At 48.2% G+C, this 27,526-nt stretch overlaps 1 protein-coding gene across 9 annotated transcripts in view; it reads left to right on the top strand.

Annotated features, from left to right (window-relative positions):
- Positions 1–3,185: 3,185 nt before the first annotated feature.
- The window catches only part of CUX1 (cut like homeobox 1), a 371,808-nt gene continuing 347,467 nt past the window's right edge, over positions 3,186–27,526 (top strand). For 2 of the 9 annotated variants that reach the window (XM_059898027.1, XM_059898025.1), the window contains exon 1: positions 4,155–4,986. In XM_059898027.1, the coding sequence (XP_059754010.1) occupies positions 4,657–4,986 (330 nt within the window). In that variant the 5' untranslated portion in view covers positions 4,155–4,656. Of the gene's footprint in view, positions 3,409–4,152; positions 4,987–27,526 lie in introns of those variants that run through there. The other 7 variants (XM_059898024.1, XM_059898028.1, XM_059898031.1 and 4 more) reach the window with 7 other exon arrangements.

The following is a 27,526-nucleotide window of genomic DNA, read 5'->3' as shown; positions in this document are numbered from 1 at the left end:
GCTATCAAAGGAGGACCAATTTAGTAATAATCAACCCATATGGCATTTTAGAGAATTTGCCAATTTTCACCTTAATTGATTTAATCAACTATATGTAGCTGTTGGGAGACAGGAGGGTCCACCAACGCCAGGAGGGTAGGAAAGTGTGAACTTCTGAAAGTGCTTTACAGTGTTCTGTAAGTTACATTCATTAGTATTATCACATCCCCATTATAGGCAAAATAAAATGGGTCAGAAAAGAAATTTAGGCATTCTGGACTCATATTTATTTGTCTGATCTGGTGTGAAACCGTAATTATTTAAAGGGTTCAGGAACAAACATCATTTTGGTCAGTCCTCCCATCTGATTACTTGGGGCTTGATTTTTGAAAGATTGGGATGGTGAATTAGTCATATATTTGGGAACTGTGAGCTTTCTTTCCCTAAAGGGAGAGCCAGAACATCAGTGTCTCTGGGTTGTTTTTCTTGTGCTTCATTCTAAGTAATATCGTTTTCAAGTCAAGACGCTTCTTGTTTCCTGGGCCAGTTATCTTACTAACCTGCCTCTTTCCCACACTTCGCTCTGGGTTCTTATAGCCATTATTCTATTGTCTTTGTAGATACTAATAGAGATCTAGGTCCTAAAACCTCTCCATTTTCTGAATATTTTATACAGTACACAGCTTGTATACACTATATTTGGATGTCAGCAGGTCCTCCTGATCTTCTACCAAGGGGAGGCTGAAAGTCAATATAAAAAGAAAGAAAGAAAGAAAATAGCCTTTTGAAATAGATATAATTTGTTCTTATTCTATGTCTATACTCAAGAAAAAGAAAATGTACTTTTAAAAGTTTTTTTAGGTCTCTGCTGATTCTTTCAGGCAGCTAAGGTAATTTTTGATCAGTGATTTATCTGGAGTGCTTTTCCTTTATAATGGTAACATTTTGTGGTGCTGGTAGTTATTCTAAACCTTTTTCCCCCTGTAGAGAGCAATTAGCCTTGTATAACTCAAAACTTTGGTAGAAGAAATCTAAACTTTATTTAAATAGAGCTTAACATTTGGGCCATTCAATGTAGTGCTTTTTCGACTAAGTCCAGTTAGCATGTAAATAACGTTAAGTATAACCAGAAATGTAACAAGGGTATTTAATACTCATCCAAATTTATTTCTGAAATACTGCCGTGGATTCAGAATCCTGAATTCCAACCAGATGTATTTCTGGAGTATTACACAGGTCATATATATTTCACTTTTTTTGGTTCAAACCCTGGGGATCGACACGATAATTAGATTGAGAACATCTGCACCAAATCCAAACCATTTCCCTGATCCTTCCTTGAGCCTTCCCCACGGGAGGGATTTTTTTTTTTTTAAGCCCTTGCACATTTTATTTGTCTAGTCACCTTTCAGGCAATTCCGAGGTCTCACCTGCCTGCCACTGCACAAATAGGAGGGCAAGGCAGACGTACCCTCAAGTGTGGGAGAGGGAGGAATCTTTAGATGTGGCATTTCGTCGGGACGGGAATCGCTAGAGGTGGCAATGCTGTTTCCCGCTAGGGGCCTGTCTTTGGGACAGGGCGTGGCCAAGCGCGGGGCGCGCGGGTGGGCACGTGCGCAGGGACCAGAGGACGCGAGTGTCGGGGCGCCGCTGCCCTCTACCGGGCGGCGCGGTCGGAGCTGCAGCGCGGTCGCCAGCCGACTGCGCCGCGCGGGCTCGGGCGCCCCACACCGAGCCGGCCCTCGGCGTCCCGAGGTCGGGAGTGCCCTGCCTGGCGCGGCGTCACTGCATCTGGGGCCAAGACTCCCGGCGCCCGCCCGCTCCCACCCACCTGCTTCCTGCCCTTGCTGCTGCTCAAAGCTGCCGCCGGGACGCCCAGGGAACCCCCCTGCAGACCTCGGGAGTCGCGCGTTGTCGAAACTGAGGCTCCTGGTCGCCAGTGGCAGACCTGGGGCACGTGTGTTCTCCAAATCTCGGGGACTTTCATTTCCAGTCCCTTCATTCAAAAATGTTGAGTTCACTCCAACGATCAACGCTAAACCCTCGAACTCAGTTGAAATGCAATTATATCCCACTTACATGTTTTATTTTGTGTTCCTTACAGATTTTATTTACATATAATTTTCGAGATTGAGGAATGTGGGGATTTGTTTTAACTAATTACACGTTAAAAGAAGGGCGGGAGAGTAGAAGTACGGTATTCCTACTGGAAACTCAAACTCACACGTGTGTATAATCAATTAAAGATGACGACCATAAAACGCGTACTTCTTGCCAGGTTTCTTCGAAGAAAGAAATCAAAAGAGAATTGACTTTGGGGTTTATATTTTAGCATTCCTGTAAACTAGGGGCCATGCTTTTTGTTATGAGCGTACCCACACTTCCCAAGTTTTTGCACCCAAACCGATGTGTCTGAACTACAGGAAGTTTCTAAGGCTGTTCCGCTTAAGCGGTGCGGGGGGATACAGAACTGGGCTCCAAGACTTTTCCTGTCGTGGCCTAAGCCGGCGCAGCTCCGGCGGACAGGGGCCATTGGGACCCCCGGCCACCGGGGGCGCGGTGCGGCGCGGGGACCGCGCGGCCACTGTGCGGGACATTAACGTGTGCAGCGATACGGGGGTCAGGGCTGCTTTCCCCCGGCTCCAGTGCCCCCAACATGAAACGCCGTTCGTGGCTGGCTCGGTCTCTGAATCCGGCTGGGTCGCAGGGAGACGGTGTGCGGCAGCCGACCGCCAGAGCGCCTCGCACAAGCGCCGCAGCCGTGGGCCGGGTCCACGCGGGGTCGGGGCTCGGGCAGGTGGTCGCGGCGGCTCCGCGCGCTCGGCGCCCTGCCGGAGGGCGAGTGAAAGCAGCGCGGGGCCGGTGCCCTCCCCAAACGGGCGTCCGCTCCCAACAGAGGGCCCAGAAGGGGCTGCGCTGCGTCGCCGCCCGAGACCGCGACCCCCCGGCGCTCGAAAACCGCCCCAGGTGAGCCGGGCCCGGGGCCTCCTGCGGGGGCCCGGGGCGCCCCTCCCGTCGCCCTCCAGCGCCCCCTCGGGGCCGGGGAGGCGGCCGCCGCCCGCAGGGGCCGGGGGCTCGGGAGGGGCGGGGGTCGCGGGCCTGGCGGCGGGCACGGGGGGGAGGGGGCAGGGGCCGCGCACGCGAGGCCCGGCGGCCGCCGCCGCGCCCTCGGGCTCCGACTCCGGCTCCGGCTCGGGCTCGCCATGGCTGCGGCGGCGCCGTGAGGAGGAGTCCGCGTCCTCCGTGGCGGCGGCGGCGGCCGGCTCCAGGCCGGGTTTTGGCGCCGCCCGCCTGCTGCCTCCTGGCGGCTCCTGAACTCCAGCCCCCTCTCTATCAGCCTCTCACTCCGTCTCAATATGTCTCAAGATGGCGGCCAATGTGGGATCGATGTTTCAATATTGGAAGCGCTTTGATTTACAGCAGCTGCAGGTCAGGCTTCTCCTCGCTCGGCCTCTCGCCCGGGGGTGGGGGCTGCGGGCGGTCGCGGCCTCCCCCGGGGCCCCGGGCTGCCCGGCCGCCGGGGGGCCGCGGCGGAGGGGAGGAGGGGGGTGCCGGGGAAAGCGGGGCCGAGTCGGGGATAAGTCCTTCTTGCTCCCCGGCCCCCATTGATAACTCGCTTGATCAGAAATTGATCCTCTTTGTTCAATTCATCGATCAGCCCAAGATGGCGCCGGGAGCCGCCGCCGCCACCGCTGCCCCCGGTGTCGGCCCCCACCCCGGGCGCCCCCCCGGCCCTGCGCCGCCGCCGCCGCCGCCGCCGCCGCCGCCGCCGCCGCGGGACCGGGGAGGGGGCGGCCCCGGCGGTCCGCGGGGTGCGCGCGCGAGCGGGGAGCGGGCGGCGGGCGGCGGCGGCGGGCGCTGAGCCGGGAGGGGGCTGCGGCCCGGCGGCGGCGCCCGGCCGCGCGCCCCGCGCCCCCGGCCCGCCGTATTCCCGGGGAAAGTTTGTGGGGAGTTGCTGTGGGGGTGAAGCGCCTGCCTCTCCAGGAGGAGCCGCCGCCGCCACTGCCGCCGGCGCGGCGGAGCTGGGGCTGGTGGCGCTGTGGTGCCGCCGGCTCGGGGGAGGGTCAGAGCGGCCACCGGCGGCGGCGGCGGCGGCGGCGCGGCCCGGCTCCGGCCAGGCGGGCGGGTGGCCGGGCGGGCGTCCGCGCTCCCCGGCCGGCCCGGGCCCCGCCGCGGCCCCCGGCTGTCAGCGGGCGGGGATCGCGCCGCCGCTCCCCCGCCAGGCTTGGGGCGCCCAGCGCGGACCCCGGGGTTTGTTTACGTCCGGGCGGGTGCCCGGGGGCCACCCGCAGACCCCGCAGCCGCCCCGCTCTTTTGTGTGCCTGCAGGAGCGGCGCGGAACCGGCCCCTCCGCGGCCGGGGACCCCGGTAGGGGCGCTTGGGGAAACTTGCTGGGGGCGGCGGGCGCCGCGCACGCGGAGCCCGGGTGTCGGGTGTCCCGGGGGCGCGGGTACGGGCGCCGGAGGAGGACTGCAACTTTCCCCGAACGCAGGCCCGGCTCTAAGCCTGGGCGCGCGGTCTGTCCGGGCCGGGGGTGCTTGCTCCCCGGCGCCTGTCCGGGCGGTCCTCTCCCCGCGCCCAGGGGCTCCCGCGGACCCCAGTAAACACCCCACCCCCCGCTCCTCTCTGACCCTCTCCTCCGAGGCCCTGTCCTCCCAGCAGGGTCCGCGGGGGGCAATGGACCGCGCGGCGGGTCCTCTTCGAAATGCCTACTCCGATCGGGTTCTCGAAAGCAAAGCCCCGGGGGCCTCGCTGGACTGTGGTGTGCCGGGCCGTGGTCCATGCGCCGAGCCCTGGGCGCCGAGGGGGCATCGTGCTGGGGCTCCACATCCGGCGCCCGAGCCGCAGCCGTGCCCAGGGGGCGCGTTCCTGCCTGCCAACCCCCACCCAGGGGAGCGGCGCGCCCTCGGGGTCCGCCCGGGACCTGCCAGCTCCGCGCTCGCGGCGCCTGGACGGCCCCGGGACTCTGCCAGGTGGATGTTGTGCGTAGCCGGAGCCAAGTTGAAGGTGAGCGGCGTGTGGGCCAGAAGCTCCGCGAGCCCTGGCGGTGGGGTTGGGGGGGGGGTGTCTGCGGCTAAGAGGGACCCTGGGCGGCCTGGCGCTCCGAGGCGGGGGGGTGGGCCCTCGGCGTCCCTGGGGGACGGCTGTTGCTCCCAACTCTAAGGTGTGCTTGAAGGTAAACTTGGCCGAACTTTCCTAACCCGGAGGACTGGTGATAGTGACCTATAGTACTTTTAGGAGGAAAGCAAATGAACTCCAGATGCGGGCTTGTATGAAATGAAGCGGATTGGATTAAAATGTATATAAACGGAGTCTGACAACTTTAATTGTGTGTGCTTGTTTTCTGCTCTTGCCTACGTAAGAGTGGTAAAGCAGACTCACAGTCGTTATGAAATTTTTTCAGATTTCTCACTTAACTAGTAAGAAGACTATGTGAAATATGTATTTCCGATAAGATTAAAACTTAAAGGAGTTCGTGTTTATTGACTAAAATAGATTACTCCAAAGTGTCTATTGTGTAAATTAGATTCCTGAATGTAATGAACACAGCTGAATGGCATTTTTGATAAATTGGTCTACCCTGTTTTAGTAAAAATAGCTCCCTTTTACCATAATTTAATTCCTGAGCTTACTGTAAAACCCGTTGTGGAGTTTTAGGAGACAAACCTTAATTTTTTTTTCTTGTCTTCCTAAATGTGACATTCTAGCTTAACACCAATGCGGTTTTTTCTTTAAGCATCTTGGCAAAACTGCCTGGGAGGTGGATTTGGTTTCTAGGGAGTTATTATATGAACTCTTTGACCCCGGCCCCCCACCCCCCCCCCCCCTTTGGTGATTAGCTACTTCTTCAGTGTAGCATGGTTAACTGTGTAACTTTACTGAAAAGTTTCCCTGTCAGTTCATGTGAATGCACTTTCCGATGTTGATCTTGAATTTTAAAAATTCTTTGAGCATCGTTTCTTGTTACTGAGCAGCCATTGGCTTTTGGTGATAGATAAGGATTTGGCCTTCGATGATTTCCTATTGCCGCTTCATCGCCTGTTTGAAAACCTTCAGCTGCCTGTGGAACGCCCAAGTTCCAGGAGAAGGCTAAAGTATAGTTCTTTCTCTGGGCCCTGAAGAGGCCTTTTGAATTGATATCTAGTTTAGCGTCACCTCTATTCCCACAGACAGTAAGTGAGCCAGTGGGACTGCAGTTTGAGAAGAGAGAATTCATTAGTTTCAGAGTCTTCTCATCTTTCCAGAACCCCTTACACCGAGATCGAGTTGCCTGCAGAGCCCAGCGAGGGCTGTGGTATTGCTACCTGAGGGTAAAGAGGCTGGGTCTCGGAGGGTCCAGGTGAGTTGAGGCAATTGTGCCCCCGGCAACAATGCGGGGAGCCCGGGCTGAGCTCTGGCCCCTCTGCTCGGTCTGACTTGAGGCTGCCTTGGGCTGTGTAGTTGAGTGCCCAGGAAGAGAGTTTCTGAAGACTGAGCTCTATTTTGTTTCCTTTTTAGTCCCAAAGTCTTGTTGGTGTGGGAATTTCAGTGCTCTGGCCTTGTTAAGACTAGTTGGACAAGTTTTTATCCTATCCCAGACTTGTAAAAACCAGGATTCTTTTTTTTTTTTTTTAATAAGAAAACCACTATTGTATAAATTTGCCTTTTAAATACACGTTTGGAAAGAGGACACTTTCTAAAACGAGCTCATGTAACTCTGTATGTTAGGGTAGCTTTTTGCCAGTGCCTGGCTTCCCTTTAGGGCGTTCATTATTCCTACGTGGTGACTAGTCTTTCCCTTTAAGGAACCTCTGCAAAAGTAACCTTTAAATGTTTTCCTCTTTTTCAAAATAAGAAAACAATTTCATTTTTGCTGCAAGTCCATTTTCTGGTTGCTTTTATTTTTCTCCTGTTAAGGAAGTGTGTATGTTCCCAGCCCTCCAGAACTCTTCCCTCTAGGAAGTATATTATTTTGATTAAAATATGTATCTCATCTAGGACCTTTATAAAATAATGAGTAAACAAATGGAGGGGTTCCACACAGCTGCTGTCTTTGTTTTCTTGGTTCTCTTAATATCATTGTCTTTGAGATGGAGTGTGGGAAGGGGGTCATTATCAGTTGATTGAAGGTTTTTTTTTTTTTCTTCTATACAAAACTATGTGTAGGGTTTTTTGGGGGGGTTTGTTTTGCCTTTTTTTTTTTTTTTTTTTTTTAAAGGTGTAAGTCAGTGAAGGGGTTGAGTTACGCAGCACCTCCTGAGGCAGTTGGGTCCATAGAGGCCCTCTTCTCCTGCTTCCCCAATTTCACCCATCTCCTGCCAGTAGTTAGTGACATGAAACGGACAGATTGCTGGTCCCCTGAGGAATGACTCTCTCCTAATCCCCTGAGCTAACCTTAAAATTAAAAATACTGTCTGGTGAGTTGATGGAGCCCAAGACCTTTAGTGGCTGTTGAAGAAGTTCTCTGCCCTGTTGTATGCAATTCAAACGAACCCACTAGGGTTCACGTGGGGCCGCGGGGGGCGGGGAAGGTGGTGTGGAGGGGGGGGGGGTCCCTGTGCAGAAGCACCAGGCTGTGCTTTGAGACCCTCCACTCCGAGTCTACCTGGAGCAGTCAGCAGTCTAAACTGCTCCTGAGGCTGTGCTCACATTCTGTGTCTTAGGAGAGAAAACAGGGCTCCAAGTAGAAAATCCATGTGCCTTTCAGCTCATTTATAAAAGCACAAGGAACATCCGCAGTGAAAGGAAGGAAGGACAAATTTGTTAGAGGAAAAGTGGTACATTTTTAAAAAGAGAAATTCATCGTGTGAAAAATCCTGCAGAGCTAGGCCAGATTCCCACCCGTGCTTCCGTTTTTTTCAGGTCACACGTTTGGCCTCATGTAAGTGTCACATATTTAAAAGACAGGTATATGTGATGGACTAACATAAATGCTGACTAAAAGTTACTATAAACATTAAATATACAGAATCATATATTTTTAGAAATTATTTAAAAACCTATTTAAAATTATCTAATGTATTATACATACATTATATATATATAGTAGCTTTCCCTATGAAAGTTCTGATTTTTACAATTGTCAGAAATTCGTGTATTTCATCCTATTGTTTTGTCTGAAGCTCTGCATTATGGCTGCAGAGAGATAGTTTTGGTTTCAGCTGAAATTCCCCTGCCTCTGATTGTCTAAACCAGACCCTTAATCTTATTTTAACATACTTAAAATGTTCAGAAAACCCGGAAGAATTGTTTTGTATAAGTAGCAAGTGAATGTAGTTTAAACACTCAAGCAGTTCTGGTATCTAATTGGAAACAGGTGGAATTCTTGGAATCCTGTGTTTGAATCTTATTATAGCAAAGCCCAGAGACACTTTTTACTTATGGCCATTCATTTTGTCGAAGCTGTTTGAAATGGGGCTCCGTGGCCTCTCCCTGTGCCCCGCTGCTGTTTACCTGGATGTTCAGCTGTGCTGGGCGTTTTAGGGCCCGGATACCTGTGTGTGCTTGGACACCCAAGAGAACCGTGCATGTGTGGATCACGGAGTGAAAGGGGAACTTTAATGGCATAATTAGATGAGCGATTTAATATCTGTATCATATAACTAATATAGCAAAGAAATTTGTGATTTCTGATTTAATAAACATTTGTTGACATGAGCATTTGGGTACCTTTTCTTATACCCTGATAAACATTTCAAATTCAGAAAGAAATTACTTTCCCTAAGTACATTTAGAGATGTAACCTTAAATAGCAACCAAACCAAACCAAACAAAAAACCAGGTTTGGAGGATATTTCAATAAAATGTTCATGGTGGGGCCCTCTGAATTATCTCAGTCATTTCTCCTATTCTACTTTTCAAAGCCAGCTAATTGCTTGTGTTTGCTTTATGTTTAAGAACCAAGTTTCGGTTGGTGTTGAGGTGCTGATTTGTGTTGAGCTGTCGGTTCTCACAGTCTTGGATTTGCTGAGCTGTAATCAGTCCTGCTTTTCAGCTCTCCTCTGAGAACGCTGGTAGAGGAGAACGGTCTTTGGCTGGGCAGGAGGTGTTCCTGCAGGGACTTACCTGGGATTGAGGGGGTACCTGTGGCATAGCCTTCATTTGTTCCATGGCTTGAAGCCGCTTTGAAGCACCTGGGCTAAGCACCTGGGATAATGCACCTGTGACTTAAGTCTGTGTGCTACCCTGTTCGCATAATGTGACATAGTTAAAAAACACAATGAAGGCGAACAGCTCTTTCTGAAAGACGTCTAATTTGTTGCAAACCCCATCAAGAACCTTTCCTTTGAAAAGTAAACAACTCTCTAATAAAAATAATTCTAATTCTTGCTGTAATTAAATTCTGATAGGATGATGTTAGTGCGCAAAATAAATGTTATCAGTTTCTTCATTTGAATCTGAAGGCCTTTCCTTATGCAGGAGGCCCCCGGCAGTCGGCAGAAGTTTTGTGTTTATTAGAGCCCTGGGCCTGGGGCAGCCCGGGAAGTTCTTCAAATGTATGATTGGTAGGATCCTTACGCAGAGGTTTCCCCCCACCCCATCCTCAGGAACACCATGGGACAGGTGACCGGAAAGGAGCGGGGCCGGGAGTGTTCAGTCCTTCCAAGAATTTACCCAACACCGCAGAGCCCCTGGAAGAATAGGTGGGAGGCGCACATGAAACTGACTAGATTCTGCTTCCTTCTTTGAGGCACTTGTGAAGCTGGGAACACCAACTATGTGATCCACACCTTTTATAAAACACAGGAGGCCACAGCAGGGCCTACCCAGTCTTGCTTGTGGCCGACTCAGTCAGCTGACAATTGAAATCCTGGATGCTTTTGACTGTGATTTATGAAGTTAATGTCGGAAGAAATTACCAGAGCTCTCTCTGAAGCTTGTGCTTTCTTAGCATTACCCTGAGTATACCAGCATGGGGCCGTTTTCTTAGACATCTTTCTCTTTGACTGTGTTTATCTAATAAGTTAAAGCAGTTAACGTTTTTTTAGAAAGTTATGCATAGTTGTGAGGTGTCTTGAGTTTGGTTAAGGGAAAAACAAATTGACAAATTAGCTCTTTCTTAAGTGAACATTGCGAAATTGTGAGAAATAGAATGCCATTCTTACTGTCATTAAAATTTTATTTGGGTGTTGACAGCTTTTTGCTAAATGTAAGACGTTCAGATCCTGTCCACCCAGCTGTAAAAAACAAAAAAACAACCCAACCAGCTCAAAAGCTTCTTTCCAATTTTCCAATTTCCCCCAAAAAGCAAGACGGTCTTTCTTAAACACTGGGTCTTTTCCCCTAATAAATTGTTAACATTTTATTTTCTAACATAGTTCTATATTTTGAAGGCCAAAAAGAATATGAACTCATTTTAGGCATCTTGGTTCAGTTGTTATTTTGGACCTGCAAGGGTCTTTGGTTTATTGCCACCTTCCCTTGGATTTTTAGAGGAGAAATTGCTGTTTAGATCAAAATAATTTGATTTAAAGCTAGTAAGTGACACCAAAGGTAAATCCTTGTCTTGAAGAGCCGGAAGATGCAAATAGAAGCAAGGCCCGTGAGCTGCTGGCAAAGGAAGGGCCGCTTCGGAGCCGCCCTCAGCCTGGGTGCTGCCAGCCCCGAGTGCCTGCTCTCACCCTGCTTGCCCTCTCTGAGCTCCCGCCCTGCCAAGCCTGTCCCCTCCTTCGTTGTGACAACTTTTTTTTTTTTTTTTTTAAGTATTTGTGGAGCTCCATTATTTTGAGATTCTTGGAAGAAAGATACCATGTAAATGAAAATTAAAAATAAAATTCTTGCTGGAGGGAATTGTACATTCAATTTTTTGATTAGGTTTGGAAAAGATTTTTTTCCTCCTTACCCTGAAAATAAGAACATTCTGTTGCTCCTGTCACCATTTTTGCTTCATTGTGAAAGGTGTGGCAGATAATGGTGAAACACATCCTTTATTTTCTGTTTTTCACCATGATAGTTGCCCTAGAACTTGAACCCATGCAGTTGTGTGTACAGTGAATTCTTTGTTTCACATTGTTCTACTCTGCCCAGCTGCCCATAGGGCACAAACCTTTTAAAGGGGAAAAGATTTGGGGTCATCACCATGTAGAAGTTACAACTAAAATATGTAGACCTGCAAATAAAATTCCACCTTCCCTTCCCGTTCACACAGGAAGAGGTGTTGTAAGTTGTACGTTTTTGAAACAGAAAGCTGTGAGAACCAGAGCGTTCTTGTCAACCAGTGTAGAAACCTCAGTTTACTGGCATTGCTTCATTTCACTTGTACCTCAGCTCCTCGTTTACATAACACAGTGTGCTGTCACACCGTTCAGCCAAGTAGGAGACAGGTCAGGTTTGGAGTCATGCTTCTGCTGCACAGGCATGTGTGGGACCCAGGAGCCAGACAGGAAGCCCAGGCTGCTGCCAAAGTGCCCTGTCCAGGGGACCTGGTCTGCCAGGGACCTCAGGGGCAAGCGCAGAGGACCAGCGAGGTGGCCAGGGCCTGGCGAGCACTTACCCTGGAGAGCAGCATGACGCAGGCAGGAAGTTGTCACCTGGAGCCGACCGTCCCCGGGGGTTGGGGGAGGGGGAGGGACACATGCTCTTCCCCTCATGGTTCCTCAACCCTGGCACCCCTATTTGTCAGCATTGATACGGGATCGGAAGGGGAAGGATATTGCCAGTTATGGTTGAATGTCATTGTCAGGAGGAGTAAGAGGTGGTCTGTGGTGATTGTTTTACGTTGCTCTGTGTTGGTATGTAATTATGCTGTCATTTTAAGACACGCTGATACTTTAATAAATCTTGTGCGTGTGCGTGTGCGCGCGCAGTTAGTTTTGAAGGCTGCTTGTACGTGAGAGCCAAATCTTCCTAACTGCAAGAGCTGAGAGTGTAGCCTTTACTTGTTTGAAGATTGTCTGTCTGAAACAGGTCGCAATCCATTATGTATGTGGCTGCCAGGTGAATCTTACCAAATCGTTGATTTCATCACATCATTCCTCTCCTTAAAGACCCACAGTGGCTCACGTTGGCGCAGAATGGCGACCACGTTCCTTAGGAGGCAGAGTTCCTGACGGTTGTCTCCACCCCGCCTAAACCTTTTCCCCGCTTAGAAGGATCCCAGATCCATGCTCCATTGGGGAAGCTCCTCCTCCTCCTCCCTCTGCACATCTGAGTCTCCAGCCTAGTTGATGCACTTCTTCTTCATTTTAACCAACGCCAAGGGAGCCCCTGTGTGCCAGGCACTGTGATGCAGGGTGAGAGAGCCGCGGCTCCCCGCTGGAAGAGCGGGCAGCCTGGTACGGGCAGAGGTGCGCCGGGTGGCTGGGAGGCGGCTGTCACGGAGCATGCGCGCGGAACGGTGGAGGGCTGCAGAGGATGGGCGTCCAGATCCGGGTGGGGTGGGCAGGGAAGGCGCCCAGAGGCCGGTAGAGCTTGAGCCGAGTTCTGTGCACCTGGGGACGCATGGGAGAGGGTGTTCCAGCAGAACAGTTGGGAGGAGGCCGGTGGTCACTGAGCTCTGGCTGTCTCTGCTGTTTCTGATGGACCCCACATAGCACCCACTTAGCTGCCCAGGCACGCTCCTTACGTTGCTGTGCACCTGCTGTTCCCTCTGCCCTCTGCTGTGGCACCCACCACAATTCTCGGCACCCAGTGAGTCCCGCTGCACGAGAACTGCGGGCTTCGTTTAGGGAGCAGTCCTGTGTATTTCTGATTTGGGACTCAGCTAGTTAATTTAAGAAAGCAAACGGAATTCTTCTTAGGATTGTGAAAGGTAGGCAGGGTATATTAAAATGGCTGTGTTTTGAAAGCTACTGATAGATACACACTGATAGAACATGTATTTCTTTTTTTGTGCCCATTTATTAAACTCCTTTGCAAAGTGACATGTACGTTGGTTAAAATACACATAATTGTATTTGTGGCACATAACACAAAAAATTCACGTTTTTAAAAATAGAATCGGGCAGAACAATTCTTTGACAGAGATTTATTCTCTGACTCTGCTCACAGCCTGAATGGGAGGAAACTTCCCCATATGAATGGGGAAAGTTGGTACTGCAACGGTCAGGACTCCACCAATGCAAGAGAAAGCGAGTAGCAAGAAACACGAAGGCTTAGGGGTCAGCGCTGGAGAAACATCTCAGGAGTGCTCGGCCCCCAGAAGCTGTCCCGTGGGCCTGGGCAAAGGCTCCCGAGCAGCTCGTTTCACGGCAGTGGCCTTCATAGCCTGCGTGCTTTCTCTGCTTCTTCATTTACAAAGAAAGTACCTAGGGTATTTTTGTAGGGGTGACGTCAGTGTCTGGCTGCATCAGCATTTGCATGGATTTGGGGAAGTGAGGGCTGCCAGGACCTCACCAAGGGGGGGGCGCTGAGAGGAGCCACCGTCCCTGGGGTCCAGCCTGGGGGGCTGATGAGGGGGGCAGGGCCTGGTGTCCAGAGGGACGGGGAGGAGGACTAGGAGCCCCCCCCAGGCAGTGGAAGAAGACATGCTCCTTTGTTGGGCTTTGTGGGTTTGGGGGGGACTGGCGGGAATTCAGGGGCTGAGCCCTGGGAAAAAGGAGGGGTGAAGTGCAGTGGAGAGGTTTTGATGTTGAAGTCTCCAAGATGGGTTGAAACCCTGGGTTTGAAGCCTGTGGAGGATTTGTTTGCGTTTTGGTTGGTGCTTGAGAGTTTGGCATCATTTGCGGTGGGGAGGGCTGAAGAATTAATCTGGGTCCCCCCCTCCCACCTTGTGTCTTAACTTCCCCATTTCTGGAGCTGGGCTTGCAGTGATGCTTCAGGAAAAGGCAGAGAAGAGAAGGAAAGCATTGGATTCCTCATATTGTAGCTGGTTTTATGTCCACTAGTGACAAGACAGATGCTTTAAAAAATTTTTTCTTATGCTATACATATATATATGGTATCAGCTCTCATTCCCTGAATATTGACCGTGGGCAGGATCTGGTTTAGGCTGTTGATTTCTTTCCTGTCATCCACACCACTGTCCCGTGGAGGAGCTAGGATCCGGCTGGAAGGTGAGAAGCCGCGAGGAGAATGTGGATGCCTGGGGCTGCCTCTGTCCCGTCCACACTTTCCCTGCCACCCCTGCTGTCCCTGAGAGGAGCTCTCCCTTGAAGTGGGGTCGTCGTGATGAGGCGACAGGGGGAGCAGAAGGGGTCCCCTGTCCACAAGCTGCCCAGGATGGGGGTGGGTGAGTCACTTAATGTGAACAGCTGGGGATTGCATAGAGTCTCTGAGGTGCACATGAAGGTACTTGGGTGACCGGTGGACAGACACCTTCTGGCCAAGGCCTCGCTGGATCCGAGACATTTTCTAGAGCCTCCCCTGCCCTGAGACTTCAGAGTCAGCTCCCAGCAATAGAGCTCCGAAGAGAATTATCTGAGAGATAATCCTTCCCCACGCAGTGAGCACTCCCGTTAGCAAACTTTATCTTGATAGTTGGGGTACAGTTAACAGCATTGGGGTGAACATCACCCTCCTTGTGTCACCTGCTGTCCTCAACACCCCATCTGTGCACAGAGCAAATTTGTGGGAAGGGTTTTGGGGAAATGGAAGGCAGGAGAGAGGCCTGATGGTGGGGCCTGGGCCGGAGGGAGGGAGCTGGCTCAGGAGAGGCCAGGCACTGTCCAGCGGGCAGTTCTGCCCTGAGCACCGGGCTGTGGAGCGTGAGTTTCTCACCAGGACTGTTCTCTGACACACCTGGCCTGATGCTGGGGCTGGGGAGCAATTCGCCGTCAGATGCTAATATTCGCCTCAGATGCTAATATTCGCCTTTAACCTCCTGGCGGCCAAGACGAAACCGCCCCCCTCAGCCCCTGGGAATCTAGTTGCTTTAGCCACTGTAGTGATACTGGATTCACATCCACTCCTATCACCCGAAAAGCATCAACCACACAGGGTTTTGCTCCCAGTTGCACGTGAAGGCGGTGCTGGGGTGTGTTCAGTAAGAGGCCGGCTCTGTAAGGGGTCCTCAGGTGGACATCCATCCCTTGATAAAAAGCCTGATCAGATGACACGCCTTATTTTCCTCAAGGAGTCATCATGGAAAAGCTGAGTGTTTAGGCTACTCTGAATTCAGATGATTATTTTGCATGCCTGATTTTTTGGAGATGATGCGGCTTGTTTTGTAATGAAGTTGTACATTTAGTAAGAAAATATGCGCAAGGGTGTGCTGGTCTCAGAAACAAGGCAGCATGTTTGAATGAGGTGGTTTGCAGTTTTGTTTGTTTTTGGAATGACTCATTCTTTTTCGTAGACTGTTGGGGCCTCTCATTCATTCATTTATTGAGCGGGTCTCCGTGGTGCCCAGTGTCCGCACTGGATCCTGTTCCAGCCCCTGGGGTACCAAGAGGAATGAGCCCGCGGCCCCGCTGGTCAGAACTGCAGGACGCACAGGGCATCCGCAGGCGTCAGGTTAGGGGCTGGGGGTGTCTGATGTGTGCGGAGGGCAGGACAGGGGCCTGGAAAGATGGGCCTGGGACATTGTGCTGCACTGACCTCCCCTGTGAGCTAGGCGCTATTCTAGCACAGCCTTCTAGTGACCAGAGCAGCAGGACGTCCCTGCCCTCAGGGAACTTACGATCTAGCAGGGGAGACAGAAAGTAAACACAGGAGGAATAAGTACAGTACAGAGTGCAAGTACGTGCCCAGGGCCTGGGCCCAGACAGCCTCTGTGCAAAGCCCTGCTGAGTCAGTTCTGTGTTCTGAGGGCCCTGAGAGATGCTGCTTTTAAATGCGAGAGGGCCAATTCAGCTCTCAGATTTGTGTTTAGGAGGATTCTTCCAGAAGCTCCTTAGGACAGGCTGATCAGCGTGTGAGGGGGAGGGGTGGTGAGGGATGGAGCTGGGAGGGTAGGACGTCCTAGTCCAGTAAGAGGCGGAGAGGGACTGGGCCAGGAGAGAAGATGCCAGGCTGAGTGCTGGTGGCCGAGGGAGGAGGAGGCGCCCGGGTCCTGGCGTGTCCAGGGAGGCTGCTGGGGTCGTGGTGGCGTGGCAGAGATGGGCCGAGTGAGTGGCATTTGGACAGGCCGCCTGGGGGAGAGGCATCAGCTGAGGAGACTGGGGCTGGGGGAGGGGCTGGGAGCAGCGCCTGGAGGAAGGAGTGGTCTTCAGGTTCCAGTAGATGCTGAGTGGCCAGCAAGCCTGTGTCACCTGGTGCCTGGTGCTGGCCCTTCCACAGGTGGTCCGTGCACACGGCCGCTGGGCTGGGCCGGGCCCCAGAGGTTGATTAAAAGCAGGTGGGGTGCCGCCCGCCCTACTTGAGCGTTGGGTGTGACCCAGACATGCATGGAGTCAGCCCGGCTTTCTTTTATTCCTCCCTATTTGCTTTTTGTCGGTAATCCTTTGTAATTCCCTAGTTTCATGGTGTAATTTTAATGGAATTAAACTTGAACACTTCAATTTGTAATTAATTACGTTCGGCTTCAATTACAATGACTAATTATAATGTGATACCTGGTGGCAAGTCAGGTACGTCCTGCTGGCGGGTTCCTGTCTGCCAGCTATTAGGATGGCCACTCTCTGTCACCAGGGGTGCGGCTGCCTTTGGGGCTGCCCGCTGCCTCTGTCCCACCCCACCAGGGGCAGCTCCAGGACCTGTGAGGTGTGCAACATGGGGGGAGGTGCAGGGACGGGGGTGGTGGGCGGGGAGGCCTGTTTTAGGACGCAAAGGCTCAAACTTGTTTTCAGGTCAAAGAGCTAGGAAGGCAAGTCTGGGGGAGGCCGGAGGGGAGGAGCAGGGCACTACTGCGGGATTCCTCTACTTACTCTGCGATATTGGAGGGAGGTCGCACTTAAGTCAGTGTGAACACGGCCTGAAGAACGGGCAGGATGGTTTAGGGAGAAAGGAAAAGGTGCAAGAACCACCTTGAGGTGAAAGAGGGGGGTGGGGTGGAAGCTAGGTTTAAAAATGTCACTGTGGGAAGTATTCCCAGGCGGCCAATGTGCGGGGCTCTGGGACCAGTAAACTGCCTCAGACCCCACGATGGAGCTTTGTGTTTGTGGGCTTCCTCTTTGCATGTGGTGGTGGTTTTATTTTGTGTTAGGAGGAGGGGGTCTTGCTGAGAAATCTGTACCCCGATCGACCGTTGCCCCTGAAGCTGGGCACTCCCATCTCCCGCTGATGGGGAATGGCAGCCCTTCCCAGAACTGGGCTGGGGGGTGCATGTTCGCTCGACGGCGCCATGGTGGGCCTCCCGCCCCTACCCGCACAGCCTCAGTCTCCAGACACTCCTGCCATCCCGCTGTCCTCCAGGGAAGCTTCTTGGAATGGACTTCCAGCAGTGGTGCCCACGAGTGGCATCCAGTGTCCAGTGGCCTGTTAATTTGAGAGGCTCAGGGCATCTTTTCATAAGCTGATTCTTACATCTGAAACTAGGGAGGTTTTCTTGATGCTCGTCTGTGAGTTTTCCAGGATTTCCCCTTGGGATCGTGCTGGCCAAGGGGCTGTGTCAGAAGCGCAAGCTGAGGCGGAGCTTTGGGTTAGGCCGTGAGGGCACCTAAGCGTCTTACGGATTTCTGTTCTTTAAGGGAGAGTTAGTTTCACACTTGGGAGAGGGAGCGTGATGGCGCAGCACGTGCTCGGAAGACTCTTCCCTGTTGAACGCGCTGCGTGCTGTCCTGGTGCACAGGGCAGCTCCCTTGACACGATGCCTGATACCTCTGCTCGGTTACTGTTTAAGATAAAATTCATATAAAACTCACCATTTTAACCTTTTTAAAGTATACAATTCGTTATTTTTTGGTATGTTCACAATGTGGTGCAACCATCACCACAGTCTAATTCCAGAACGTTTCCAACACCCCATCGAGGACCCCATACCTGTCAGCAGTCACTCCCCACCTGCCCCACGCCCCCCAAGCTCTATGTAACCTTTAATCTACTTCCTGTCTCTGTGGGTTTGTCTATTCTGGATATTTCACGTATAAACGGAGTCATACAATATGTACGTGGCCTTTTGTGTCTGGCTTCTTTCACTCGCTGTGATGTTCTGCCTGTTCACCCATGTTGTATAGCAGGTATCACCACTTCATTCCTTTTTACGGCTGGATAATATCCCATGGTGTGGATATACAGCTTCCTGTTTATTCTTTCATAAATTGATGGGCATTTGGATTGTTTCCAGTTTGGGGCTAGTGTGAAGAAGGCTGCTGTGAACATCTCTGTGTTAAGTGTTGATGTGACCATAGGTTTTCAGTTTTCTTAGGTAGATACTCAAGAGTGGAATCGCTGGGTGGTAGGTGGTGACTCTGTGTTTAACTTTTTGAGTCTGTTACTTTGTGGCTTCTTCTGTGTAACTCCTGTTTTCTCTGGGGGCGCTCATTTTAAGGCCCAGACTGTTGTTCCATCTTAACTCTGTTCTGTTCTGCTCTGGTCTTCTTCTTGACTCCTTCTCGGGTGCCTTACTGATGGGGATTCCCCACCCCCCCCCCACCCCCGACCTTTGGGACCACTGTTATGTACAGATGGATTGTGGAGAGGCTGGGAGCAGTTTGAATGAGAGCACACACTGTTGGCGGCCCCCCTCCCCCCATCTCTCCCCTCCCCACCTTCCCTCCTTTCTCACCAGCAAGGGGCCTCTCCCCTGGCCAAGTGTGATGGGCATTTCACTTCATTTTGGCCAGAGAGATGGGGACTGTCAGGCAGGTTTGCTTATGGTGCTGCTGCTTTGATAAAAGGTGACGAGCCAGGACAAACTGCCATTTTCTGCCTGTGAACACACCTGTGGGAGAAGAGGCTGCCCAGGCCTGCTGCCATCATCTTAGCACCAAAGGGGGAAGCCCAGGATGATGGGCAACCACAGAGGACGTGGAGCAGGGAGGTGGCAGGAACCTGGGCCCTTGCTCCTGCAGCCGCCCTCCCCCAGCTCTCTGTGATGCCAAACGAGCATTATAGCTGAAGTCCAGACCACAGGAAGCTTCTCCTGATGGCTTTGGCTGGGTGTGGACGTGCAAGTCATGTTTCTGAGATGTGCTGGTCCTGGCTGAAGGCAGACCTGAGGGTGTGAGAAGAAAGTGAGTGCTTGAAGCTCTCTTTTCTGATAGCAAGCAGAATCCCATTTGCCAAGCCAGATGTCCTTCAGTACTTTAGATCCAGCCGATAAAGCACTGAGCATTTAGAATGGTTAATATAAGTACAATTAGAAGCTGGTGTAAATTGTGAATGAAATTGACAGGTTCCATAAGTTACAGCAAAATACCAAATCTTCTTCAAGTAGAAGATGTATGTGTATCTCTGTGGTCTGTCAACCCAGACAGGTATATCATCTTACCTCCTTGGAATAGAAATGAGGGGTTGCTATCAACCCAGTTCACTATAATTCTGAAAGTTTAGGGACATCTTGCCAGTTGTTTTATGTCAAAGATTGAAATCCTTAAGTCAAGTTGTAAGAACTTTAATGCTCTCATTTCTATACTATGGGCAGGAAAGATCAAATCCCTGTTTTCTGCCTGCGTTCAGGGCATGTGTGTGTGTGTGTATGTGTCTTGTGTGTGCATGTGTACACACACGTGTGTCTCCCCCCACACGAGTTGCAGTAATCACTTCTCAGTTCACAGCACATCATGATTCATCTTACTAATTTTTTTCTCCTTTCTGCTCTATCCCCATTTCTAGTCCCCTCCTCTCCTCATTCTAACGTCTTTAATATGCCTCTATATGGATGTATTCTTGTAAAGTGTGTGGCCTGTTTTGTATGTATAAGTAGTTATAATTCATAAGCGTGGCATCGTGCTATAAATCTTTCTCTCCTTTCCTTTCACTTCTCACTGTTTTTGAGATCTGTCCATGTTACCCCCCATAAATTTCATCATTCATGAGAGCTACATCGGATTCCACCTTAAGAATCCACTTGTCTTAGTCAGCTCAGGCTGCTATAACAAAATACCATACACAGGAGTGGGGGTGGGTTAAATAGCAGACATTTATTCCTCACAGTTCTGGAGGCTGGGAAGCCCAAGATCAAGGTGCCTGCAGATTCAGTTCCTGGGGACAGCCCTCTCCCTAGCTTGCAGACAGCCATCTTCTTGCTCTGTCCTCAACATACATGATGAAGGGTCTTGAGAGAGAGTGAGTCTTTTCATAAGGACACTAATCCCATCATGGGGACTCCACCCTCATGACCTCATCTAAACCTCCCAAAGGCCCCACCTCCAAACACCATCACATCGAGGGCTAGGGCTTCAACATATGAATTTGGGGGGACACACCATTCAGTCCCTAGCACCACTCTAGCTCACATGTCCATTTCCCTGGGGATGGCCCCCTTTGGTGGCCTCGGGCATCCTTACACGTGTCTCCTAACGGATGCCCAGGAGTAGGATTGCTGAGTCCCAGGGTGAAAAGTGTTCTTAATTTCACTGAGCACTGCCAGATTGCTCCCCAGAGCGCTGCACCATGCTTCTCTCTCACAGTCTCATCAGCGCTTCCTAGAGACTTTTGCCATCCTGATGGTTTTAAAGTGGCATTTCAGCGTTGTGATTTTTCTCTGATCACCGGTAAGTTTTCTACTTTTATAAACCTCTTTTTATACTTGTTTAGGTTTTCAGATTTACTTTTTTGTAAATTGTCTGGTCATATATTTTATCCTTTTTTACTTTTTTAAAATGGTTTACCATCTTTTTGTTGATTTGCAAGAGTTTCTTGTATGTTTACATGCTAACCCTGTGTTGGTTTTCATGTTTGTAAGTATCTTCTCCCGATCTGTCACTCGTTTTGTAGATTTGTCTGTAGTGTCCTTCAATAAACAGAAAAACCTAATTTTGATGAAGTCAAATCTATCAATTTTTCATTTCAGTCTTGTTTGAGAAAATCTTTCCCCACTCAAGATCGCAAAGATACTCATACTTGGACGGCCATAGAGATTCGTTTAGATTTTTAGGTTGGAGATGGTTTTTTGTGTAGAATGTGATATAGTAAGTTTTTCCAGCACCGCCTGCCAAGTGGTCCAGTCTCCTACCCAGTGATTTGGGAAGTTACGTCCACTGTATGCCAAGTCCCCATATACATGTTGGGTATGTTTCTGGGTTGTTCTTTTGTTCCAGTACCCTATGTGTTTCTTCTTGCACTGGTGCCACACCGTTTTAATTTCGTGGCTTTATACATGTTTTACTTTCTGATCAGGTGAATTTGATCTTTGCTTTTCTCTTTAAAAAGATCTCGGCTCCTCAAGGTCTGTTATTCTTTCGTGCCCATTTCTATCAAGTTCCCCTTAAGTTCTGCTGGAGTTATATTGGATTTGGATCAAATATACAGATTAATCTGGGGGAGAATTAAGAACTTTCAAGTTGTCCCGTGACCGAGAATATTTCTCCATCTGCTTAGGTCTTTCTCCAGAAAGGTTTTGTGCCTTTGTCATTAGGTTAATTCCTAGTTCTGTACAGTTTCTGTAGTATTGTGAACAGTGACTTTTTTATTTTTAAAATTTTTTTCTGATTGGTTATTGTGGTGTGGAGGAAAACAACTGTTTTTGTTCACTGATTTTGAAACTGGCCAGCTTGCTGAGTCTCTCATTGGTTTTACTAGTTCACTTGAATCTGTTGCATTTCTCTGGGGAGGATATCATATGCAAAAAAATGACACTTTCGTTTGTCTCATTCCTTCGACTCCTTATACCAAAGTGACTTGTGTTGTCAGCTGGAACCCCAAGGACTCTGTAGCAGAGTGGTGATGGGGCTTTGCCTCTTCTTTCCTAGTCTGGGAATGTGCATAATGGAGATTTTTGATAGCAGCTTTAATCGGGTTAAGGAACTACAGGACTCCATTGTCTCCACTTTTCTGAGAGCTTTCATCATAAATAGGTGTTGACCTTTTCCTTTAAATCTATTCATGTCTGGGTGATTTTTATCCCTCAGTCCATGAATGTGGTAAATTACAGTGATTGATGCTCTGATATTGAAGCATCCATTGCGTTCTTTGATCAACCCTTCTTTGTCTTGTATTTTAAAATATTGTTGGATTAGATGTATAGTTGTCACATCTGTGTTATTAAATAAAATTGGCCTACAATTTTCTTATTCTTATCTGGTTGGAATTGAGGTTATGCTGGTCTCATAAAATGGGTTAAAATGGTTTTGGAACCATTCGTATAAGATGAAGATTATCTGTATCTGAAATCTGATAGGGCTCGCCTGTAAAACTGTGGGGCCTGAGCCTGAGAGTGTGCTGGGAGGCATTTATCATTTCATTTTCTTTGTTATTAGTCTATCTGAGTTTTCTGTCCATAGACTGATTTTGGCATTTTATAATTTTCTAGACATGTATCCATTTCATCTAGGCTTTAAGTTTTATTCTTGTGTGATTGTTCATAATATTTCCATTACTTTTGTAAATCTGTTTTTCGGCTCTTGCTATTTCATTTTTCTTTCTGCATCTGTAGTTCTGAATTTGTCTAAAACTTGTTTATTTTCAGGCTCATGTAGAGTTTTGTTCATCTTACTAATCTTTAAAGAAAACCCAGCTTTTGCTCTTTTTAACCTCTTTGTCTCTATTTTTTGTTTACGTGGCTGACTTCTCACCTTTATTTCACTCTTGTCTCTTTGAGGTCACTCTCTTTTCCTAACTTCTTTTTTTGAAGGCTCAGCCTTTTAATTTGACTTCTTTCTCATTTTCTGATAAATATATTCAAAGCTGTAACATTTCTTCTAAGTATTACTTTAGTGGTGGTCCACAAATTTTGACCTGTAGTGCTTTCATTTTTATTCACTTTGTAATTTTGTATTTATTTTGTAACTTCCATTATAATTTCCTTTTTAACCAAAAGGTTATTTAATAGCATACATCTTTCAGAGTTTTGACATTTTTCTTTAATAACTTTTCTTATGCTATTGATGTCTGTTTTTATTGCATATGGTCAGAGAATATAGTTAAAGTGACACTGACTTCCTTGGAACATGTAAGAGAACTTTTGGTGCATTTACACAGAGTGTGTTTTTGTGAATGTTCCACATGTGCTCAAAAATAATGTGTTTTTTGTTTGGGGATACATTTTTCCCTATATTATTTTGAGCTTTTTCATGTTACTTAATTCTTCCATATCTTAGTTTTTTTCTTACAGTTTTGACAGCTGTTATGTTATGTTAAGGCTATATTGTTAGGGGCACATATGATTATTGTCTTTATATCTTCCTGATTAATTGTTCCCTTTTCAGGTGTATATGTAGGCTCTTCATCCTTTATGATGTTTTTCACCTTAAATTCTATTTGTTTTGATGTTTAAATTATTCTGTTTTTTTCCTTTGTGTTTAGTTTCTGTTTGCCCGATAAAGCTCCTTCTCTTTCATTGTTTCCAATCTTTCCATATCCTTTTGCCTTAAATATGTCTATTATAGATATATGATGCAGGATCTTGTTTTTTAAACCCAGGATGAGAGTCTGATTAGTGAATTTAACTCATGTACATTTATGATAATTGTGATTATATTAGGACTAATGCAATTTTATGTTTTCTTTTTACCATTCCTTTTTTGGGAGGGGGTTCTTTTTTTAAAAAAAATTTTATATTGGAGTATAGTTGATTTACAATGTTTTGTTAGTTTCAGGTGTACAGCAAAATGATTTAGTTATACATTTATGGAGGTATCTTTTCTTGTAATGTTTCATCAGGGTGAATTTCCTCTGCTGGATTTTAAAATTGTGCAGTCTACTTTATTCTTCTGAAATTCAGAATCTGGATTATTCCTGAAATTATTAAGACCCATCCATGTGTTTATTTTTTCCTATCAGTTTCTAAAGTTTGTCAATACCTCTGTCCTATTTCCTGTTTCACCAGCCTTTCTTCTCTCTCTTCTGGTTTTGACCATGCTCATTTTATGTTCTTGTTCTTGAACTCTGCCTTCTCTCCTCAGGCTGTTGGACTAGTTGATCTGTCTCTTCTAGTGTTGGCTGTTTTTCCTTGTGACCTGTTGTCACCTAGGCCCCAGGGTATCAGCTGATTCCTTGCCCTGGGTGGGGAGGAGTTTGGTGGAAAGGGGTGTGCCCCGGGTGGAGGGCTTAGGCGGGGTGCAGTCGGCCCCAGGGGCCGAGCTCTTGGTGCCTTGCTCCAGCCACACCTGTTCTCCTGGGGCTGCCTCCCTCTGATGTTATTGCCCAACCTTCACTGTGTTTCGGGATCCCCTGGGGGAGGGGTCACCCGCAGAGATTCTGATCCTGCTAGTCTGGGGTGGGCACTGGTATTTTTTTCAAAGCTTCTCAAGACAGGAGTGGGGTATGATATAGACTGGCTATGGTTGATCAGTGTTGAAGCTGGGAGATGGGTGCTTAGGGGTTCATTATACTCTTTGTTTACGTTTGAGGTATTGCCTGTGTACAGCTACAAGTCTGATTACCTCCTGGCTGAGACTGACTGACACTGACCCTTGGTACAGGATAGAGGGTGGGGGTGGGGAATGAAACCTAGCAAGAACCTGTGGGGCTCCTGGGCAGGAAGCCTTTCACACAGTTGCTAATAAGGGAAGGGAGGGGATGCAGAGACAAGGGAGGAGCAGCCCAGAAACAATAGTGGGGCCTTGGGGCAGGGTCCTGGTTCGCCTCAAGGGATACACGTAGCAATATCTTTGAGCTCTTTACAGAACTAAAACCCCCAACAAATGGAAGATGTTAGCATTCTTCATTCCAGAGAAGACCACAGTTTGATAATCTTGAGAAGCTCATCAGGAGACCACCTGGGACCAGATTAAAGGAACCAAGAGAAGCTCATTAGGAGAAGACCACCTGAGGCCAGATTAAAGGAGTGCAGGCCCTGTACACACCATAATCTTTATCAGCAACCCACCCTTGAACCATTGCTATAAAACTCCTCACCAAATCCTCGCGGTTTAGGGACACACAGTTTTGAGGGGCACGAGCCCGCTGTGTGCCCCTTTGCCTGGCAGAGCAATAAAGCTATTCTTTTCTACTTCACCCAGAACTCTGTCTCCGAGATTTGATTTGGCACTAGTGCACAGAGACCGAGTTTTCCACATCAGGAATAGAAGAGGCTAGCTGGGGCTGCCAGACATTGACGATGACTTATGTGGCATGTATTCTGTTTCTCTTGGAAAGCGCTGTTCTCATCTAGACCCTGGTTCTCCAGTGGTCCGTGAACCAGCAGCAGCAGCTGGGAACTTGTGAGGAATGCAGAGCCTCAGGCCCCACCCCAGACGGACTGAGTCAGAATCCACATTTTTATGAAATCCCCAGGTGATTCATACGCACATTAAAGTTTGAGAAGCACTGGTCTAGGTCTTTTTAAAGGGATGGTTGGTTTCATTTAATTTCTATTTTAATAGAGTGACTCCTCCCTTATCATCCCAGTGGAGCTTTCCAGAACAGAGGTAGTAGCCAGTGCTCTGAGCAGCTAGGAAAGGTGCACACCGTCTATGGGGTTATGCAAGGGAGGCCCTCGGGCCCTCTCCCAAGCCTGTTTTAAACCTACCTCCTTTTTTTTTTTTTTTTTAACATCTTTATTGGAGTATAATTGCTTTACAGTGTTGTGTTAGTTTCTGCTGTATAAGGAAGTGAATCAGCTATACAGATACGTATATCCCTGTATCCCCTCCCTCTTGTGTCTCCCTCCCACCCTTTCTATCCCACCACTCTAGGTGGTCACAAAGCACCGAGCTGATCCCTGTGCTATGCAGCTGCTTCCCACTAGCTATCTATTGTACATTTGGTAGTGTATATATGTCCATGCCACTCTCTCACTTCATCCTAGCTTACTCTCTTCCCCCTCCCCATGTTCTCAAGTCCATTCTCTATGTCTGCGTCTTTATTCCTGTCCTAGGTAAATCAGAACCTTTTTTTTTTTTTTTTTAGATTCCATATATATGTGTTAGCATATGGTATTTGTTTTTCTCTTTCTGACTTACTTCACTCTGTATGACAGACTCTAGGTCCATCCACTTCACTACAAATTACTCAATTTCATTTCTTTTTATGGCTAATATTCCATTGTGTATATGTGCCACATCTTTATCCATTCATCTGTTGATGGACACTTAGGTTGCTTCCATGTCCTGCCTACTGTAAATAGTGCTGCAATGAACATTGTGGTACATGACTCTTTTTGAATTATGGTTTTCTCTGGATATATGCCCAGTAGTGGGATTGCTGGGTCATATGGTAGTTCTATTTTTAGTCCTTTAAGGAAGCTCCATACTGTTCTCCATAGTGGCTGTATCAATTTACATTCCCACCAACAGTGCAAGAGGGTTCCCTTTCCTCCACACCCTCTCCAGCATTTATTGTTTGTAGATTTTTTTTATGATGGCCATTCTGACCGGTGTGAGATGATACCTCATTGTAGTTTTGATTTGCATTTCTTTAATGATTAGTGATGTTGAGCATCTTTTCATGTGTTTGTTGGCAATCCGTATATCTTTGGAGAAATGTCTGTTTAGGTCTTCTGCCCATTTTTGGATTGGGTTGTTTGTTTTTTTGATACTGAGCTGCATGGGCTGCTTGTATATTTTGGAGATTAATCCTTTGTCCGTTGCTTCGTTTGCAAATATTTTCTCCCATTCTGAAGGTTGTCTTTTCGTCTTGTTTATGCTTTCCTTTGCTGTGCAAAAGCTTTGAAGTTTCATTAGGTCCCATTTGTTTATTTTTGTTTTTATTTCCATTTCTCTAGGAGGTGGGTCAAAAAGGATCTTGCTGTGATTTATGTCATAGAGTGTTCTGCCTATGTTTTCGTCTCAGAGTTTTATGCTGTCTGGACTTACATTTCGGTCTTTAATCCATTTTGAGTTTATTTTTGTGTATGGTGTTAGGGAGTGTTCTAATTTCATTCTTTTACATGTAGCTGTCCAGTTTTCCCAGCACCGCTTATTGAAGAGGCTGTCTTTTCTCCCTTGTATATTCTTGCCTCCTTTATCAAAGATAAGGTGACCATATGTGCGTGGTTTTATCTCTGGGCTTTCTATCCTGTTCCATTGATCTGTATTTCTGTTTTAGTGCCAGTACCATACTGTCTCGATTACTGTAGCTTTATAGTATAGTCTGAAGTCTGGGAGCCTGATTCCTCCAGCTCCGTTTTTCTTTGTTAAGATTGTTTTGGCTATTTGGGGTCTTTTGTGTTTCCATACAAATTGTGCAATTTTTTGTTCTAGTTCTGTGAAAAATGCCATTGGTAGTTTGATAGGGATTTCATTGAATCTATAGATTGCTTTGGGTAGTATAGTCATTTTCACAGTGTTGATTCTTCCAATCCAAGAACACGATATATCTCTCTATCTGTTTGTATCATCTTTAATTTCTTTCATCAGTGTCTTATAGTTTTCTGCATACAGGTCTTTTGTCTCCTTAGGTAGGTTTATTCCTAGGTATTTTATTCTTTTTGTTGCAGTGGTAAATGGGAGTGTTTCCTTGATTTCTCTTTCCGAGTGTACAGGAATGCAAGAGATTTCTGTGCATTAATTTTGTATCCTACTACTTTACCAAATTCTTTGATTAGCTCTAGTAGTTTTCTGGTGGCATCTTTAGGATTATGTATAGTATCATGTCATCTGCAGTGACAGTTTTACTTCTTCCTTTCCGATTTGGATTCCTTTTATTTCTTTTTCTTCTCTGTTTGCTGTGGCTAAAACTTCCAAAACTATGTTGAATAATAGTGGTG

This window comes from Balaenoptera ricei, chromosome 15 (assembly GCF_028023285.1).
Source record: "Balaenoptera ricei isolate mBalRic1 chromosome 15, mBalRic1.hap2, whole genome shotgun sequence".
NCBI lineage: Eukaryota > Metazoa > Chordata > Mammalia > Artiodactyla > Balaenopteridae > Balaenoptera > Balaenoptera ricei.
The sequence above is the reverse complement of the archived record's forward strand: the minus strand, read 5'-3'. Positions and strand labels throughout refer to the sequence as shown.